Source organism: Sciurus carolinensis, chromosome 1, assembly GCF_902686445.1.
Source record: "Sciurus carolinensis chromosome 1, mSciCar1.2, whole genome shotgun sequence".
Taxonomy (NCBI): Eukaryota; Metazoa; Chordata; class Mammalia; order Rodentia; family Sciuridae; genus Sciurus; species Sciurus carolinensis.
In genome coordinates this window covers 97,496,763-97,518,243 of record NC_062213.1, presented here as the reverse complement: position 1 = coordinate 97,518,243, position 21,481 = coordinate 97,496,763, and the positions used below count along the sequence as shown (strand labels likewise).

The 21,481-nt window shown below is 38.8% G+C and overlaps 1 protein-coding gene across 1 annotated transcript; it reads right to left on the bottom strand.

Annotated features, from left to right (window-relative positions):
* Positions 1 to 13,449: 13,449 nt before the first annotated feature.
* On the bottom strand, positions 13,450 to 16,044 carry Tchhl1 (trichohyalin like 1). Its single transcript, XM_047528299.1, is given in 3 exon segments — positions 13,450 to 13,641; positions 13,643 to 15,304; positions 15,907 to 16,044. Coding segments are annotated over 3 exon segments (1,938 nt in total). The 3' UTR covers positions 13,450 to 13,503.
* Positions 16,045 to 21,481: the final 5,437 nt, after the last annotated feature.

Sequence of the window (21,481 nt, the reverse complement as noted above, 5' to 3'; positions counted from 1 at the left end):
AGACCCTGAGAAACTCAGTGAGGCCCTGTCTCTAAATAAAATACAAAATAGGACTGGGGATGTGGCTCAGTTGTTGAGTGCCCCTGAGTTCAATCCCTGGTTCCAAACAACAACAACAACCAACCAACCAACCAACAACAAAAGCCTCCCCAAAACAAAACAAAAAGAGCTTTTTTAAAGGAAGTATTCTGAATACTTGACTAAATAGTATTTCATTATTTGTGAATTTGTATAGGAAACTCTTTCCTGCCCATATTGGGAGGGCTCCAGGTATGAGCTGAAATGTTTTCTGCTACTGAAGGAAGAGGGAAGACCTGGCTCCCCACCCCATGTCACTCTGGAAGAGTCCAGTGTCAAGGGAGGGGCCCCAGTGGTACTTATGGCCATTGTTGGGGTAAGATTAATAACAGTAATACAAGTAATTTACAAGTAATTATAATTCTTGCTTTGAAAAACCTTTCTTTTGACAGGAATTATCCATGTGTAAATATCTCCCCACCCTTTGGTAAGTCAGTCATGGGCTGCCGGATCTGCCATCTCTGGTTTTGCACATAGTTGCTGGTGACTGATGCTGTGGACTTTTTTTTTTTTTTTTTTTTTCTTTTTTTGGTACTGGGGATTAAACCTAGGGGTGCTCTGCCTATGAGCTACATCTCCAACCCTTTATATTTTTATTTTAAGACAGGATCTCCCTATTGCCCAGGCTGACCTTAAATATGTGATTCTCCTGCCTCAGCCTCCCTGGTCACTGGGATTACATGTCACCACACCTGGAGTACCTGCTGTTTTGAGTTTGGCTTTTCTAATTCCTGGGGTCTCCTTGCTTTTCTCTTCTCACTCTTTCTCATTTTCTTATTGTTTTGATCTATTTTCTTGACTCTCTTCCTTCTGTCTTTCTCTCCTTTCAGCCTTTGAGCCCCTTTCTGTTTCTCCTTGCCCTTTCCTTCCATGACTTTTTTAACCTCTGTCTCTTCTACTGACCCCCTCCCTCCCCCATGCCTCCTGTTGGCCACTCTGACACAGTTCATTCTAGAATATCTGGAATCTCCATTCATTTGGGTCTTCTCTTTTGTTCTCTTGATTAAAAATTTATTATTTTCTATGAGGGAAGACAAAACAAAGTACATTGGAATGTAAATGTTCAGTTCTTGCTATGAGAAGGGCAAGTGACATGTTTTGAGCATAAGCTCTACTCACTCCAGGGGAATGAGATGCTGCCAGTTGCACAGTAGGGACACTGGTATCAACCCAGGTGCGTTTCATGCTTTTTCCACTGTCCCACCCACATGTTTGTATGAAGAGGACATTTTTTCACCAGGGCCCAGGACCAAATGGCATTAGAGTGATTTCTACTGTGTGACAACCTTCTGGTGATGTCATCTTCACCCCTCAGTATTGAGGTCTTAGTCCTGACTGGGAGAAGCTCCCTGGGGAGTGTCCATAGTCATGGCCAAGATGAGAGGGGACTGCATCTCATCTCATGAGAGGATCACTTGAATGCATTAAATCGTCTATGGGAGAAGCTTAGTGATTGGGGGTCACTGATGGATGTGGCTATCCTGGGTGCCCTTTTGGACTCTGCAGCTGTGCAGTCTCAGGCACTTTATGAAATCTCTCTGAGCCTCAGTAGCAAGTTTGGGTGTGTGCCACCTCCTGGATGTCTCACCAGGATACTGAGTGGCTCAAGGAAACATTGTATTGTGGTATGTTTTAAGCTCATCCGTATATTATGGGATTCAGCATGATTAAATATGAAACATTTGTTCCATCTGAATGAGGCTCCTTAAATATGCTCGTGTAATTACAGAACTGTAAGACACCCCCAAATATGTTCACCATTAGGAAAGGGCATGACTGAACAAACTGCAGTATGAGGCAGATTCCATTTCTTACAATGCCCTTCTTCAGCTTGCTCAAGCTTTCCTTGATTAAAAAATGGAACTCCCCTTGTCCCCTGAAATGCTTATCCTTCTATCTTTCTTGGAAGAAAATATTAAACTCTGTGGCCAAAGAATAGGGACATTTAACCAACTTCCTTAATGTATCAGGACTTATTTCTAAAACTATGATTGTTAAGGTTTTTAAATAAGACCCAAATCAGTATTGGGCATGGTTTACATTTTTGTGATTGAAAATTTTATTTGTGTGAAATTTTAATTTACACACAGTCTATAAATTTCCAATCCTTAAAAATATTAAAACATTACAGATAAAATCAAAGACTTCTTTGACTACTACTGTCACCTCCAGTCCTTTCTCTCTCTCTCTGTACAGGAAAAAGTACACACAAAATTTATTACATGCCCAAGTTATGGGAATACTAGAGTCTCCCTTTTTTTCTTTTCAGAGGCAATGACCATTATCACTTGGTGTTTTATTCCAGATCTTTCTTTACCTTTTAGTTTTTGTAGGTAGAGAAAATCAAGGTGGCCATGGTACACAAGTCTCCATAAGTTTTCCCATAGCCCTGTCTTCTCTTTCAGATTGAATATTTTTTGACCAGAAGTCACATCTCCTTGATCTGATTCCACCCTACCAGGCCTACTCCAAAGCCTGGCATAGAATGGTAAGGAATGGGGGGAGTGGTGAGCAATAGTTAGCTAGAACTTGTTGGAGAGAAATTATTGAATAGCATTTTACACAAGTAGAGTTAGTGGCTTGGCTAGGAACAGTTTCTGCTTCTGGGTTTCAAAGTCACCATCTTACCCATAGAAACCAGAACATTCTCTTATGGGTCCATAACAAGGCCTAGAGCTTTAAACTTAATACAAAGGCTCAGCATTTGTCTGGGCTCTCTTCAAAGAGCGGCAGCAGTGCTGGGGGGAGTCTCTGTGGTGTCTTGGCCTCCAGGTGTACTCCTCATGTTCTGCTTCATCAGAAGCAGATCCGAAAGACAACTCTAGTGCTTCATTGTCACGGAGACCCCTTCATGGGTGGCTGTGTCATCAGCTAACCTCAGTGTAGGCTCTGAAATCTTCCCTGATTTCTCCTTCACTGGTTAATAGAGGGCAGAAAGAAATGTTTGTGATGTTTCCTGGAAGTTCTTAGAACACCTTTAAAGTGCTCCTGAGCTGTGATTGCCCCTTCAGGTAACATATGCACCCAGCCCCATGTCAATAATGATGGAAGAATGGTCATGAGCCAGCTATGACAATAACAGAGACCAAACACATTTGTTTATTTCCACAATGTTAGAATTTATTGAATAAGGATAAACTCACAAGCTATAGCTCTTTCATCAGTTGCCATTCACCAAGTACTTGCCACTCACCTGATAGTCATAAGTCAGGCAATCACATGTTCTTTTATTCCAATCCAATCCTTATTTCTAATATCTGTAACACTCAAGTTACATATTACACTTTACATGATGATGTATATAGGTTACAAAAAGGCTAAGAAAGGGTTAAGGTGGCCACAGGTGTTTAGGAGGCTGAACTGAGAGCAAAGGTAGAATCACTGCAAGTGGTCAGATAAGATTAGGAACTAGTCAGTATAAGAACTAGATTAGTACCTGGAGCTGAATTCTATCTTTTCATCAAATTCTACTCTCTATTTTCCCACTTTTATTAAAATGGTGCCTCATGTGAGTCCCTGTGGAAAGCAAAGTATTGGGGTTACTATTACCACCCAAGTGATTTCTGAGAAGACCTGGAGAAATAAGGTGTCTGAATGAGACTGAATAAGATGGCATTATAGGACCCTCCTCACCAACCAGGCTTCTTTGGTGTTTGTCCACACCTGGAATCAGATTGGTTTCGTTCTCTAGTCTCTTAGGCACTGTATCCTTCCTGTGTTCTTCTCTGACTCTGTGTCAGTGTTCACAGCATCCCCTTTGACCTGAGGGGAACCAGCCACATTCCTTTCTAACCAAGCATCATCTTCTCCTGGGAGCCTTTCCTACTATTAGTCTGTTCTGTTCTTATATCAAAATACCTGAGGCTGTGTATTTTATAAAGAAAAGAGATTTATTTAGATTACAGTTCTGGACATTCAAGAGCATGGTGCCAGCATCTGCTTAGTTCTGATGAGGGCCTCATGGTGGGAATTTTTCTGAGAGGGAGAGATCACATGGCCAGACAGGCAGCAAGCGAGAGTCCCGGGCCAGGTTTACTCTTTTTAACAACTCACTCTCACAGGAACTAGCCTGATCTGACGAGAACTGTATTAATCTCTCCCGAGGGTGATGCCCCCAGTGATTTTGCACTGAGTCCTACCTCTCATCGGTTTTACCACTTCTCACCACCAACACAGGGGACCAAGCTTCTACCACATCAAGTTCTGTGGCACTCAAACCACATCCAAACCATAACACCTTGTAACTTGGTTGGGTTCTCACTGCCTCTCATCTTATCTCCTACTGTCCCCAGCATTGCTCATTATGTTCCTGCCTTATAGCCTTCCTCATTGCTCCTTGAACTTGCTAGGCATGCTGACCTCAGGGCTTTAGCATCTGTTGTTCCCTCTGCCGGCATGCTCTCTCCCTTGTAACCACTGCATAGTTCCTTCCTCATCTCAGGTCTCTGCTCAGGTGTCATCAGACATCCATCGCTTAAACATTCTTAAGTCCCCCAACTCCCTCCCTGCACTCTCACTCTTTTTGCTGTCCCTAATATTGATCTTATCTGACACATTACACAGTTGTTTGTTTATCTGTTTATTTTCTATTTTCTCCACTAGACTGTAGCTCCATAAGACAGGGACTTGGTCTGTTTTGTTCACTACTTTATTCCCAATGCCTAGAAAATATCTACCAGGTAGTAGCCAAATATTCGTTGAGCAAATAAATCAATGACTCTTATTATCTTAATCTTGCCCAGTTTGGCAGTCCCCACACTGATTGTCAGTGTCACACCCAGCCAGGCCTGTACCAAGGTACTTGGCACCTACTTATGTCTCCATCACTGACCTGCATATCCTTCAGTTGTTCATGAGTACATCTCAGTTCCTCAGTTATATTGTGAGATGCTTGGGGATAGAGATCAAATTTTATTCTTCTTAATTACTTAGCACTTGAAGTGGTTCTAGTTGCTATTAATAATTGTTGATCCATACACTATCATGTCCATGCCCCCTGCCACCAAAAAAAAAAAAAAGAAAAAGAAAAAGAAAAAAAAGAAAAGAAAGAAAGGCAAAAGAAAAAAAGAAAGAAAGGAAAGATTGCTAATGGTGGTCAATAACTAATTATTGACTGATGGATCAGGGATGACAACTTTTGATGGGGTCAAATTGACCCTAAGGACAGAGTGGATTTGGTGGTTGGATGTTGCATTTGTTCCTTTATGCAGGGTCCTGCTTGCAGGGGTGTGAATTTCTGATTGGTGTCTGAACATCCATGGCTCTTTTGACACCTTAATCTAGTGTCTGATAACATATTCCTGTTATTAAGAGTAAGTGCAAACAGTATCACTGTACATAAACCAAAGTATGCCTTTATCTACTATTTACAAAATGTCCTTTGACAAAATTGATATGTCCTTTTTAATGTATTTATTTCTAGCCTATTTAGATAGATTTGAAGCTGATTACCAAAAAATATACAGACAATAACAGTATAATAAGAAAAGAATTAGAAAGGCAAAGAAACCAAATTTGCCAACCATGGTGGATCACCATAATTTATGTTATTACACTTTCTTCTTGGCTCAGTTTTCTGACAGTAGTTCCCCAAAGAAAACACCATCAGTTATATGGTCTTTGTGATCAGAAAGCAAAGGAATTGTTGTTTTCCCAGGGAAAGAGAGTATTTCTTAGAATCGAATTCTAAAAAAAATATCTTTTGTGGGACTTCATAAAAGCAGGTATCTCAAGATACAATGGACAGAGTTCTCCGCAATGTTTTGCCAACCAAAGCAGTAGTGAATTTCACATGTCTATTTCTTGCAGTTTTGACCAATGTTGAGAATGTGAATGGGAAAGTGCTTTTCAATGGGTATAAAATATTGAGGATGTGACTTTATTACGTAACTCAGCAAAGGCAACTCCAAAATGTAGATGAATATGTTTCCTCTCTATGGCTTCCTCAAGATTGAGCTCCAGGCAGGGATAGAATTTAGGCCCTTTGAGAAGTGAGAGGATTTGTTTCGTACACAAGTGTCCATAAACATCATCCCCTCAGCAGGAGCATCGGGGTTGGCGACTTTGGTGAGAGCACAATGAAGGGTTATGGAAAATAATATTCCTACAAGACAGCTCCCCAAGAAAAATGGAGGGACGTGTGGCTCAGGAAGAAGGAGGGGAAATTGCCCAAACATTAAACCCCTCCCAGAGCACTCTTTCCTGATAGTAATGGGCCCTGGGGGAAAGGGGCAGATACTGAATGCTGGGCCCTAAACCTTGACCATGGCAATTTAGTCTTAAAAGGAACTACAGTGAATAATAATGGGCAAGATTTGAGTACTCATCCCTTGGGGTCTGGTTTTAACCTGTACAACTAGCCTCTGAGGTTCAAAACTGCACATGCACAGCTTCCAATGATTACATCATCCTCATTGTACCCTATAAAACAAATCCCCTCTGTAACTGACGGTCATTTTTCCATCTGGAAAATGAGCCCCAACAGTGCCCAAGTCCGTGAATGAATAAAGGTTTCTCTGAATCCTTTGAGGTCTACTTCCCATCCTTTTGAGGGAGCTGGTCCTCCCTCAGCATTGCAGTGGAGGGTGGGTCCTGAAACTCTGAAAACCAGAAGAACAAGTGTCAGGCAGGATGATATGAAAATGGTGCTGAAGCAGTCTTCTCGGCTGGATGAGACACAGCCGCATTTCTGCGGGGAGATGGGCTATAAGGGCGGTTTTCTGTTAATTAATAGAATCCTGGACTTAACTACACTCCATGAGTAATCAGCATCAGGATTGACAAAGTAGTGGGTGCTGTCGTGTGGATCAGCAGGGCAAGTAGAACGGGTATCAGATTTAATTACAAGGTGATTCTGATTGGCTTTGGAAAACTGGCCTCCACCTGCCCTCTTTGAAGGCTTTGATCAGGGGGCACTAGTCAGGGCACTGGCATCTTCAATGGGTCTGTCAAAATCCTGGGACTGCATCCTGGGTGCTGTCACTGACTCAGCATGATTTCTCCCAGCGGGTGGTTGGGCTGGGAGGAAAAGGTGGATTTGTGAAGCTGTTTTCTTGATACCACTTCTTGTCTTTTGGACTGTGTTCCATTTAGATTTATGGACCCACAACCTGAATGTGCTCCTGGTGTTGGAAAACTGAATCAGCTGAGGTATCCTGTGCTCAGGGAGCCAGCTTGGCGCTACCCCTCTAGGGCATGGTGACTGTGAGCAAATCATTTTCCTGCTCTGGATCTTACTCAGTCTTTCTGCAGGCAGTGAGTTGACCTTCTGTTCTGAAGTTCAGGAATTCTTTAAAAAATTTTTTTAAAAATTTGTTCTAATTTGTTGTACATATCAGTAGAATACATTTATACATTTTGATTGATCATACATAAATGGAGTGTAATCTCTTATTTTTCTGATTATACATATTGTGGGGTTTCTAACTAATGTTTGGGACTGGCTGATGAACTTGAGATTTAGTGCAACATTTTTAACAAATGCAAAAAGTGAAGCACAGAAAGGACTTGCCCAATGACACACTCTAACTAGCTTGGGCATGGTCGGACTCCCAGGCCTGAGCCTGTTTTTTTTAAAATGGGGATTGAACCCAGAAACCCTTTATCATCGAGACACATCCCCAGTCCTTTTGATTTTTAACTTTGAGACTGGGTCTCACTATGTTGCTGAGGCCCTAGGATCATAGGCCTGTGCCACCTTGCCTAGTGCTGAACCTGTGTTCTTAATTCTGAATTTTTGGTCTCCATTCTGCCTTCGTTCCTCATTTCCTCACTTCTTAGATACTTGCTTCTAGAGAGTTTTGAGACAGAATCATGAATTTTTTACTCACCATTACCATAATAGAACTGGTAGGAGTAAATGCACCTTGAATGGTATAGACCGGCGTGGTAGATACTGAGAAACTTGGTTGCCATTCATCTCCTAGGATTGAGCCTCCTGACCTTGCAATCTTAGGATCCAGTAGTCAGTCATGGAAACAGGCCACTGTCTCAGAGAAGTCTTTTATGGCCCTGATTTTAAATTAGGTCTTCCTATTTATTTATTTATTTTTCTCATTGTACTTATGGAAGTTTGTAATTATGAATTGTTTTTGTGCTAACTTTTTAAATGACTCTCTTCTCTCATCCAACTTTATGTTTTAGGGGTTGAGTTACATCTGTTTTGTTCACTATTGTGTACCCTGTATATGTAGTTCTACTGGTGATCATTTGTTTAGTTAATAGATGAATAAAGTGCCTCTAGTATTTGATACTAAGTCCAGTTTAAATGGTCACCACACATGTAGCAAGCACTTAACTAATGCCAAACAGTTTGCTGGGCAATTTCATATACTTTATTCTATTTGTTCTTTTTAGATAAACTTTCTTATTGACGTGTAATATTCAAATCATAAGTGTACACTTGATGAATTATCATAAAGTAGATTCTCCCATGGAACTACAACCCACATCAAGAAACAGAATATTAACTAGTCCCCAAAAGTGTCTGGCCCACACTCTACCCACTCTTTCTTCCCTAGTGGTAACCATTATCCTGACTTCTAATACCACAGATTAGTGTTTTCTCCTTTTGAACTTTATGTAAATGCAGTCATTCAGTATGAAGGTTTGTGTGTCTGGCTTTATTGTGTTCAACATCATGTCTGTGAAGTTCTTCTATGGTGTGGCACAAGGCTTTAATTCTTTCAGTTTCATTGCTGTTCAATAGTCCATTGTTTGAATATAGCACAACTTAGCGTCCATTTTTGGCTACTGGATCTTTGGATTGTCTTCTTTTTTGGGTCTTATAAACCATGCTGCTGTATTTGTGAACATGTCTTTTGATACATTCCTGTTGGGCTATATATCTGGGGTAGGATTACTTAGTCACAGGGGTTGCATATGTTCAATTGTAGTAGATATAGCCCTGTAATTCTCCAAGAGATTATTATATTAATTTATGATCCTATTACCAGTGTGAGAGTTGTAGTTGCTCTATATCAATGAATATACTTGATCTTATCACTTTTTAATTTCAGATACTTGGCAAATATGAGAGGTCCTGATTGTGGTTTAATCTGCATTTGCTTGATGTCTAAAGAGGTTGAATACCTTTTTGCTGGCTTTTTGATATTTTATTTTATATCTTTTATTTTTTTTAGAAATTAGGTTGCATTTTATTCATTGAATTATAAGAATTAAAAAATATTCTAAAAAATTCTGAATACTAACTTTATTTAAAAAAAAATTTGCAATAGCCCTGTGAGTTAGATGACACTTTCCACAGGCAGATACTGAGCTCAGAGAAGTTAAATAACTTGCTCAGGGACATTGGGATATTGGAATTATTCCTTTCCCCTAGTGGCTTACGATCTATTTAGTTAGGGAAATAACATTCAGATAACAATTGGTAAGTAATATTAGCCAGTGAACATTAATCTGGGTGGTATAGGTTATGAATGGGATGATAGTTAAAGAATTGGAGCAAGTTTTCTAGTGGAGTTCAGACTTAGTCTAGAACTTAAGGACAGGTATAATTGAGGAAGTAGAGAGGACGTGGAATAACATTTGGGAGTGTGAACCACAAGAGCAGAGGCATGGAGATGGAAGTACTAATACTACTAACTTCTGAATAGCCCTTTGCAGGACTTTACAGTTGTCTTATGCACTTCATGAGGAACTGTGACTGTTCCATTCTCTTGGGCATGTCCAATGTCCACCATAGTGTCTGGAACGTAGCTAGTGCCTAATAAATGTGTTGAAATAAATGAATGAATTCAATCTCAACAATCTCCCTGTCAACTTAGTGGGATAAGATTTAAATGATCAAGGTGAGGGTTAAAGACAATTAGATGATCAACCTGATACCCTCAGAAGGATCTCTATAGAAACAAATAATAAATTGCAATTAGAGAGATTATAGAGAGTTCAATCAGTTTAGGCTTGAAGTGGTACATAGGAAAGTATAAGGTGTTGCTTGGAATGTCTTGAACAGAGGGAGGTGAAGAGATCAAAACACTGTTTTCCAAATTCAAGAGCGATTGAATGCAAAGGGATGGGGAAGTAAGGGAACCAGATAAGAGGATGTTGCAGTGATATAGGCATTGATTTGCTTATTCAATAAGCATGTATTAAAATTATAGTACACATCTAAAATTAGACTTTATGCTAATGAAGGATAGCAAGATGTGTAAGTGGTGAACCTTGCAATCAAGGGGTTTATAGTGTGAGAGGGTAACTAAGGAAAGCACACAAATAATTATAATTCAATGGAGAAAGTAAAAAAAAAAAAAAGTGACAAGTAAAGACTCCAGACTTCAGGAGGGTAAAATTTGTTCTGCTGGGGGCATCAGAAAGGGCTATTGTAATATTCTAGAGCAGTGCTTCTACCTGTCTCTACCTCTCCATTTTCTCGCTTCCTCTTTATCTTGTTACTTTACTTTCTCATCTGAAATTCTCTTGTCTATTTCTTGTTCTTTATCTCTCTCTTCCTGTTGAGATTATAGGATTCAAGATAAAGAATTCTTGTTTGTTCTGGTTGCTGTCTTATTCCTAACGCTCTACATAGTATCTCTCACTGCCAGGTTTTTCAATAAACATTTAAAAATGAATGAATGAATAAAGTGTCACTGGAGTTTGATACCATAGGGTGGGCAGGATTTGGATATTCATTAAAAGTGGAGGAAGAGACATTTTAGGTGGAGGGTATATGAAGTCCTATAAGGAGTGGAGAATAAAAGATGCATCTGGACAATGGATTTAAGGAAAACTATTGAGATACTATGGTGTATTACATATGAAGGACAAAAGAGGCAAGCAAATGACAATTCCAAAGTTTGTATCTTTGAAACCTAATAGAATGGAGATTGAGTGAATGAATGACAGAAGAAGGGAAATTGAGAGAATAGGCTATTTTATCAGGAAGTGGTTGAAAATCTCAAGGGTGACACCTGTGAACATTTGTAGAGACTAGATTGAAGTTCAGAGTCAGATCTGAATATGGTGAATTGAGACTCACTAGTTTGGAAGAGATACTAATAACTTGAACCAAGGATGGGTTATCAAAGGGAGAAAGCCCAGAAAAAGGACTCTTGGGAACAGGCCACAGTCTTGGGAATTGGGTGAGACAGATTAGCCAGGGAGGTGGGGTAAGATCTGCAAAAGGAGCATTTCAGGAGAGGTGATCATCAATGCCAAATGTCACAAAACAGTCCCAAATTATGGAAGTTAGAGGTATTTAGGCTTGATAGAGGGAAATGTCACCTTCAATAAAAGGATTTTTATAAGATGGTGGCAAAAATTACATATTATATGTATATATGATGTAATAAATATACCTTGGCATGGTCCCAGTCAAACTACATATTTGGTAATATAGCCATATATATATTCTATATAATCCTTCCTCTTTTAACTAAAAAAAATCTTACCTCATAATTTCTAGTGGTTTTTGTCATTACACAATATCTAGGAATCATAATCTAGCCATTTCTGTAAGGCTGGACATTTATGTAATTTTTGATTTTTGATCTTTTTAATATGCTAAGACTATATTTATGAATAAATCCTAATATACATCCCTGATTATTTTCTTATAAAGCTATCTGAAGGACATTTTCAATTTTTTGATGCATATTGAATCGCTTTACTGGAAGATTGCACTAATTTATATTCCTATCTACTATATTTGAGAGTTCATGTTTCCTCTCACTCTCAACTTCATTGCATGGCTATCAAAAAGAAAAAAGCAAACACAAAATTTTAACTAATTTGATAGGTGAAAAAGGTATTTGTAATTTGCATTTCTTTGAAGTCTGGCCAAGATTTCATAGGTGTATTAGTCAACTTTCTGTTACTATAACTAATACCTGAGATAAATTAACTTATAGAAATGAAAGATTTATTTTGATTCACTGTTTTGAAGGTTTCAGTCTCTGATTGCTTGGAACCATTGCTTTTGGGCCTGTGGTGAGGCAGCACACCATGGCAGGGAATGCATGACAGAGCAACACGCTCACCTCATGGCATCCAGGAAACAAAGAAAGGAAGAGGAAGAGACCAGAATCTCACAATTCCCTTTAAGTACATGTCCCTAATGACCTAAGACCTTCCACTAAGCCATGTATTTTAAAAGTTCTACCACCTCCCCTTAGCACCAGACTGGGGACCAAGTCTTTAACACATGGAACTTTGGGGAACATTTCAGATCCAAACTATAGCAATATGTTTATTGGCCATCAGGATAACTTCCATTGTGAATTTATTATTGATAAACTTTGTGATCTTTTGAATGCAGATACACATTGCCAAGTTGCTTGCCAAGATGGCTGATTGGTTTATGTTGTAGTATACGTTTTTCTTTTGTGAATTGTCTCCTGTCTTTTGATTATTTAAGATAATATTTGTCAGATAGGGATATTCATTAATGTTTCAAGGTAGAATTAAAAGAGCTAAAAATTTTGCTGGAAGAGTTCTATACTTGGATTTTAAGTTTTGAAACAGGTGTACATTGAAGTGGAACAAGATTGAGCGTGAAGGACAGAATGGAAAGGGAGGGTGTCTAGGCTGCTTTTTGGCCTCAGGAACCATTGCATGATAACTATCCATGGGTCATTACTAAGCTTGGAGCATTATCTTTTAATTACAGTCTTGAAAAAACACAAATAGCTAAGATTGTGTGTGTGTGTTTTGTTGCTGTTTCTGATCAATATCTCCAAGGTAATAAGGAAAATGAAGAAAAAAAGTTAACCAACAAAAGAAATTGATCATCAGGTTATTTAATTGTCAATTTTAATTCAAAAGTCCTAGTAAATGATATGGGTAAAAGATTAATAGACTCGCTGGATGATTGGTTCTAAGAGCTTCTTATGGAATCAAGTGTGTTTTCAATCTGTATGCTCTCTCTTTTTCTCTCATAATTATTCAGATTGCATATTTGAAGCAGAAGCTATGAAAGGGTTATATAAGGAGTAGCATTAAATGAAAGTTTGTTGAATAAGGGAATGAATAAATACAAGGCATAGATTTAGTTGTACCTGAATCAAATAAATAAATAAGTTTACTTCAATCAGGTACTATAAAATCACAATTACTTTAAGTTGCGGTCATATCCAAAGTTATTTTGAGGGACAAAATTTTAGGATAAACTTGAAGTTCCTCTAGGAAATGTCATAAAGCAGAATAACCTATGAATTAATATTTTGAGGTAAGATAATATTACAAAGTTTCCTAACTTTCTAATGCTGTATTTTTAAAAACCAATGAATCAGTTGAAGTATTGGCACCTACTAAAGATGTGGAAGGAATTTTTCTATTTTTAGTGACAGATAAATGATAAATTTTGTGATGAGAAAGTTCACTTTGACACTTGGGAGTACCAAGGTATGGTAAAATTTTTACAGATTTTATTTGTTTGGTCAGGTGTTTCTTTGGTGGTGATTCCCATGGCTATTTACTTGGTAATTTGCTCTTGTAGAAAATTAAGAAGCTCTGGGCCTGATGCTCTGCCTGCCTGAGTTTGATTTGATTTTGATTCTCCTCTTGATTTGTGTTTGTTTGCTTCCATATCTTCTCTTGCAGGTAGGTAGTGGTATAGTGCACTGGATTGGATGGCACCTCTCTACACAGAACTGGGATCCTGGTCTCTCTGCATCCCTTCTTCACAGCCTAACCGGGTGACTGAAGAACTGTATTCAGTCTTGGCTGGGTTTTGTTGGTCATCTACTACTCCTGCTTGCTTTTGAGGACTTCTATGCTCTTCCTCCAATGTTGCATGTGTTTCAGGGGAGGCCAAATGGTCCTCATCCTGACTTTTTAATAGAGTCTCCCGGGTCTCTGGTGCTTCACCTTTCTCTTCTTTGGTCTCTGGGCCCTGGATCTTTACCTCTTTTCTGCTGTTTTCTTTTTTAGGGAGCTGCATTACAGAAATATGGTCGGTGAAATCTGCATCCAGGCCACTTGGGATCACTGCTTCCAGGAACTTTCTGTCTTTACCTCCTGCTGTGGTCTCCTGTGCCTCTGCATGTCCATTGTGTTCCACAGTTGCACCTGGGTCTTTTCTCCCTGAGACTTGACTCTTGTGTTCCCCTTTGGCAGGCTGTTCCTGTTCTTCTGGGAACTGAACATCGGTTCCTCTGACTGACAGCCCAACTGCCTCCTGCACTCTGTTTTCACCTGATGGTCCCTGTTCCTGGGGATCTGGATTGTTATTCTGACCTCCTTGCATAGACCCTCTATGTGGGTCTCTGTGACCCTGGGAATCCCTTCGCACATGCAGCTCTCTTGTCTCTGAGCTGAGGTTCCCTTCCTCTAGAGTTAGGCTGTTGGGAGTTTCACAAGACTCATTCTGTGTAACTGGTGACTCGGGATCCTCCTTCTGGTAACTTTCCTCCATGATTGGCTTGTCATAAATCTCAGTGGTTCTGCCATTTTCTCCTTCAGACTGATTCTCCAGTGGTGCTGACTCTTGTGTTCTATCTCTTGCTTCTGGTGTCCCTTTAGCTGTAGGACTGTTTTTGCTGTTCACAAATGCTTCTGCTGTGCCTTCTTCAGCATATTTTGCCTCTTCTCCTGGGATTGATGCTTCTTCAATTTCAGGATGATTCTGATTCCTTTCTTCTGATCTTAGATATTGTGTTTCAGACCATTTTTCAGCATCTTTCTCTTTTGATGATTCTTGGAGTTCCTGATACTTCCCATCCTGTGTTTGGGTTTCCAGGACTGGTGCCTCAGCTATTCTCTCACGATCTTTCTGCCCTGCTGTTCGGTGTCCTTCTTCTCTTTTAGCTCTAACATCGGGTATTTCTGAAACATTTTTGCTGCTACCTTGGACTGGTAGGGCCTTTGTTTCATGTTCTCTTCCTTGTGCAGATGATTCTTGGGTCTCAGATGTTCTACCATAGGCCTCGGGTTCTTCTGAATTACTTGTCTCAGGTAGTGTTCCATCAGCATCCTTTTCTGGTTCTTGGATCTCAGATATTCCACTGTCATCCTCAGGATCAGTTGATTTCTGTGTTGCAGGTAAGTTCCTGGCAGCAGCTTGTTCTGGCAGGTCAGCATGCTCTTCATCTGGCTTATTCTCTGATTTAGACACCTGTCTTGGTTCTGAATTCAGTAATGATTGTATGTCAAGATAACAGAAGTTCAATAAACTGAAGATCGCAAGAACAAATTCATCAAAACTGATGGTGCTGTCTTTATCAATATCCAGAAGATTCAAGTTTCTCTCCACAGCATGCATAACATGGGGCTGCATGAAAACACAATGAGAAACCAGCTTATTCATATCTGGTCAAGTGTCCAGAGTATCTATATCTTAAGAATATCTTATATTTTGGGCTAGGGATATAGCTCAGTTGGTAGAGTGCTTGCCTCACATGCACAAGGCCCTGGGTTCAATCCCCAGCACCACAAAACAAAAACAAACAAACAAAAACCTCTCTTATTTATTTATTTGTTTATTTACCCTATTCCTCAAGAGTGAGCAAAACGTTCCCAAACAGTGAGAATTCATTGGTTGTGGTTGTCACCTTTCACCAGAGAGTTACAACAAAGGAGCATTTACATCCCTTATGAGTTTTAGTTAGATGCATCATGGTTTGTGACTCCACTCATAAGTCTACTTTTCTGAAGCAACAGTCCCAGTAATGAAAGCCTCATTTTCTCTGTAGGACTGACTAATCAATTACACATGATAGGCAACTGAGACCACAAGCAATTGTTCAAAAATCAGCGAGTGCTGAGAACTGATGGCCAGATGTAAAACGTGCAGAGATGACCTAAACTGACCTTGCCTGGATTATGGAGACCTGGAAAGTGGATAAAAATTTCCCAGCTCTGGGAGCACCTCACCTGAAGCAAGTCCCCAAACTCGCCCTGAAGGAGCCGTTTCAACTCTCTGCAGGTCAGCCTTGCCTTGTCACCATCCTCACTGGCATATTTGTGGAATGTCTCAATTACACAGAGGACATTTCTCAGGAGTCGAGGCATCTTTACAAACTCAGGAGAGACTGCAAGAAAGAACAAACAAAACCCATTTCCCAGGATAGTTCCTCCAGGAAGGAAATACTAAGATCATCCTTTCTACTCCTTCTCCAACTCTGATTACATCACCTGCTCTATTCTTATCTTGAAATATGATATCATTCTAGGAACGATTTAGTTTTGCCTTGGTTCTTATGATGAGATCAGATTTAGCACAGGTTATTAGAAGAGACACTGTATCCTACCCTTCAGTAAGTAACAGTACTCATGTGTTCAGAGAATGTTTCATTGTAAGAAGAGGGTGAAAAAAGAACTCAAATGTAAGTATTGAGATGCACAAATAAAGCCAACAGAGGAAATCAGTCTTTTGAGCCTCATTTGAGAATACTCACTTGCTTTCTTCCAACCTTGGCTCTGCCCAGCCTCTTCTGCTTAGGAAAGACCTTATAACTTTTAATTAGTAAAACTTCTAGAGGAAAAAGAAGTAATGCCAAAGAAGTCAACCACTGCATTTGCAGTTGGAAGCAACATGTTTTTAAACAGGAAGACACAGTTCCATTGAACTTACTGGTTAAACATTTTTAACCCTTCAGATATGGTCCATAATTAAAATGAGTCTACATTTTCATTTTAATATAGATCTGAGTCCTGAGTCTTATTAAATAACATCCATACCTATTTTACCCAGTTAATATTTTGTAAAAAAGAAAATGATCAAAGAGTTTCCATAAGCAAAGAATGCATTTTAGATAGCTGGATTCCCCATTTAATATTATCAGTAGAGTTTAGCTTAGAGTATGTTTCCTCTGAACTATTAACACAACTTTACGAATAAGTGAAGCAGCCCCTGAGATCCCTAATATGTTCTAGCAGATAGTCTGAGACTTACCTTGTTCTCAAGTGAGAGCAAGCGGAATGTGGGACAGCGGGCTCTGAGCCGGCAGTAGGCACTGGGACCTTTTATTGAGTCTCTAATTGCATATTTAGGAGGGAGACACCCTCTGGGTCTAATGACCTGATTCATCACCACCAAGCCCAGTCTCCCTTGCTTCTCTGCTTGTCTTATTTTTATTTCCTTCTTTAGGTAGCTTCAATTAAGTCTTAGTTTCAGACTCATGCAAAGCAACAGGTAAGGGTTCCTTTTATATTTATGGACTTTTGCAGATTAGAATTTTGTGGGATCTTCAGGGCTTCAGGATAGTGTTTCTTTCTTTCTTTCTTTCTTTTAACCTGAGGACACAATTACGTTTCTGTTCGACAAGTCACAGGGCTCAGAAGTCATCTGATTCCTCTCTCTGAATGCCGAATGGCCTGTATTTGACCTAACCCTGAGAGATTAATGTCAATCATGTGTTTAAAAATAAAGGCTCCATTTAGTCATATGACAAAAGTGGAGATACCAGTTGATTCAGCTGTTTTAATGCTTTGCTTTTCTTGCCCCAGAGGCAGAGTTAGGAGGAAAAAAATCTCTTGTTGGGTGCTGGACCTTGCTTACCTAAGATGTGCTATTTAAGAATATAATTGACAACTACTTTTAAAAGGCATTTTTGTAATTCAAGGAACTTAGAAATTAGCATACACATCACTGTGTTCTCTTTGTAACAACAACAACAAAAAAGGAGCCAGGAGGCTGAAGTAAGGACAGAAATGAGCCTGAGATGCTGAATGGGAAAATGTTTTTATTACCTCAGAACTGGTCTCTCTTAGTAAAGAGTATTTAATTAACAGAAGATTTAAATCTAGTTGTTTTCTTAGATGTTTAAAATGAGACTAGAGTATGTTTTATATCCTCATTTCTTTTTCAATGGATGTAAGAAGTAGACAACAGAGTCATGGAAACAAGCGTAAAAGACAAAGACCAAGTTAACAAAGAGATGGGGATAATTAAGTGAGAAACTAAACTGCATTGCTATTGAACAAAAACTTTGTTCTTAGTTTCCTGAAATGAACACAAGTAGAGGGTAATTGAACATTGGAGAGAAATTCATTCTGAGAGGTTACATCTAAGAACAATTTCTCAGCATCACCCCCAAAAGAGGTGACTTCTGAGAATTAGGATTGGCCCAGGAATGTCACCCTAATTCTGATTAATTAATATTCCCTGAGTACCAACTATTTCTCAAACACTATGCCAGGCATTGGGGTGTTTAGAGTTGAATAAACATGTTTCCCTGTCCTGGAGCTCACTGGTCAGTATCGTGACAAGTGGTTGAGGGAAACTGGGTATGTTCAGGCTCAATTGGAAAGACATACTTAAGGAAGATATAAATAACTGTCTTCAAATATCTGAAGGGTTTTCAAGGGTGTGGGAGAGAAAGGAATTAATGTTCCTTGAACACTCATGACATGTCAGGCACTTTAGATGGGCTGTCTTAACCCTCACAGACTGTATAGGTAGTTATTATCCTCTTTTAACAGATAGGGAAGTTAAGACTCTTAGATGTTGAGCAACTTGTCTATGGACAAATGGCAGAGCCAGAACTGAAATGTCTAAGCATATGTTTCTGAGCACACAGTCTTTTCTGTGAACTTGAGTTCTTTATTCTGTGCAATGCCAGAGAATATAGCTGTAATCAAAGGTTGAAACTTTCTAGAAAGTAGACTCTAGTTCTTACTTAGAACTTGTAATGAGTAGAGTGATCTGACAATGACATGTGCTGCTCATAAAACAATGAAATCTCTGCCACTAGTACTGTTCCTGTAGAGGCTGAATCATTACCTGTTGGCTAATTATAGAACGAATCCTACCACGGGGAAGAGGGGAGACAAGAGAGGTTCATAGTGAGGAGCACAGAACTCTTCCATCTTTAAATGTCTGTGGTTTTATGTTATAGTTCCTATTTAGAAAGTCAAAGTTGGATCTTGCCTTGTCTCTAAGGACTCCCAAGTCCTTTCACAAGTGCTTCTATTTTTTCAGTGCTTACTCAAGACCATTTAATTAATACTCATGCTCTGGGTGGGTAGTGACTCAGAGGGAATGACAGAAGGAGGAGGCTTGCTCTCTATCTGGTACTTAAGAAAAGTAGACCGCAGTACAATAAGCCTCAAACAATTCTATCATTACCAAAGACCCCAATTGCTCAATTCTCCTACAAAAAGGAGGGGGGGGGATGTGTAATGAAAAAATTTGATTAATATAGAACTATCTTTAAAGGTTATAACTAAAGTCATTTTTTGGGGACATGATATCTTTATTATATTTATTGAAAATTGAACCCAGTGCCTCACACATGCTAGGTGAGCACTCTACCAGTGAGCCACAACCCAGTCCCCACAACTAAAGTCTTGAATGTCAGAGTTGACCATCAAAACCTGGAGATGTGCTGGACACAGAATTAGCAGGTATGACAGAGGTGAAAGAGAACTGTCAACAGGAACAGAGACTGAAGTTTTTCTCCATGGTTATTCCCTTCTTCTTTCACTTTAGAGCACAGAGCATAGACATGTGGACATTTACTGCCTAACCTTCCTAACAAAATCTCCAAATTTCTTCCCTAAAGAAATTTAGCAACCTCTCTAGAAACGCTAAATGTAAGCTTCTTGAGGGCAGGACTTTGTCTAGTTAGTAGAGAGTCTGGATTATAGTAGGAGCTCTATCAATATTTGTTGAACAATAGATTGAGAGCTAAGGCCTCTAATACAGACATTGGTTCTCCAGGAAAACGACTCCATTATGGCATTCGGAGGCGTGGTGGTTTGCAGCCATCTAGCCATTTACTCACAGATTCTCAATTCTTCCACAATTTTCCTACTTACTGTGAAAACAAACCTATTTATGCAAATCAAGAGAAACTCATATCTTTTCATTGATATAAAGGGGCCACTAAGAATATTTGTACATATAATGTCAGTAGCATTAAAGATTATGGAAAAACTGGTCACAGAGAAAATAGATATAATTCAGAAAGTAGAAGTTAAAGGCATCTATATTTTTAATTGTTTGAACTTCATACTGTTTTCCATATGACCATATTAATTTACATTTCCACCAACAGTGTTCAAAGGTTCCCTTTATTTCAGATCCTGACCAGCACATGCACTTTTATCTTTTTGATAATAGATGTTCTAACAGATGAAGTGATAATTGTGGTTTTAGTTTGTGTTTTCCTGGTGATTAGTGATGTTGAACATACCTGTTGATCTTTCCTATGTCTTCTTTTGAGAAATGTGTATTCAGGTCCTTTGTCCATATTTATTTATTTATTTATTTTTGTGATTCTGGAGGTAGAATGTAGGACCTCACATATGCTAAGTATGTGCTCTACCCCTGGGCTAGACCTCTACTTCCTTTGTAATTTTTTTTTTTTTTTTTTTTGCTATTTAGTTGTTTGAGTTCCTTATGTATTTTGAATATTAACTCTTACCTTCACTTCATGGTATATATTCTAAGGAGATATAATTTCATTGTTAAAGAGGTACCTGGTTCCCGTGTCCATTGCAGCATTATTCTCAATAGCCAACATATAGAATCAATATAGGTGTTCAGAGAATGAATAAAGAAAGTGTGGCATATATACACAATGGAATACTATTTGACCGTAAGAAGGAAATAAATCCTGTCATTTGGACAACATGGATGAACCCAGAGGACATTATGTTAAGTGAAATAGCTAGATACAGAAACACAAATACTGAATGAGCTCACTTATACTTGAAAAGGAGTCAGCATGATAGAAACAGAGGGAAGGATGGTGGTTACCAGAGGCTGAATGGGCAGAGAATGGGGAGATGTCAAAGGGTACGAAGTTTCATTTAGATGAGAGGAATATTTCTGGAGATCCATTATATACCATCGGTGACTACAGTTAATAATGATGTATTATATACTTGAACATTGCTAAGAGAGGAGATTTCAAATATTAACACCAAAAAATCAATGTGTTAACTAGCTTGATTTAATTCTTCCACAGTTTATGCAGATCAAAGCATCACATCATATGACATAATTATAAACAACTCATATGTGTCAATTAAAAAGTAACTCTAATTAATTTACTCAAATAAATTAAATGAGACAAGACCAGAATGCTCTAAAAAGGGACAGTTAGAGAACTAAAATGTATTTCTAGATTAAAAGTAGATTAAGAAATAAAAAAAATTAGTAATTAAGCCCCCTAATGTTGACAAAATCTCCTAGAGTAGTATTAACCAATAGAGCTATATATATCTATTAAGCACTTGAAATGTGACTAATGTGACTGAGGAACTAAATTTTAAATTTTACTTAGTATATATTAATTTAAGTTTAAATAGCCACATGTAGCTAGTGATTACCTTATTGGGCAATACAGTTTTAGAATAGAAAGAAAAAGAGAAAGAAATGCAAGAGGTGGGAAGAAGGATGAGAAACATATATAATCAACTTAGGAGGTCCTACTTTCAATTAACAAGGACTTCAGGATAAAATAAGAAAAAAATGAAAGATAGTTCTATCAAAAAATTA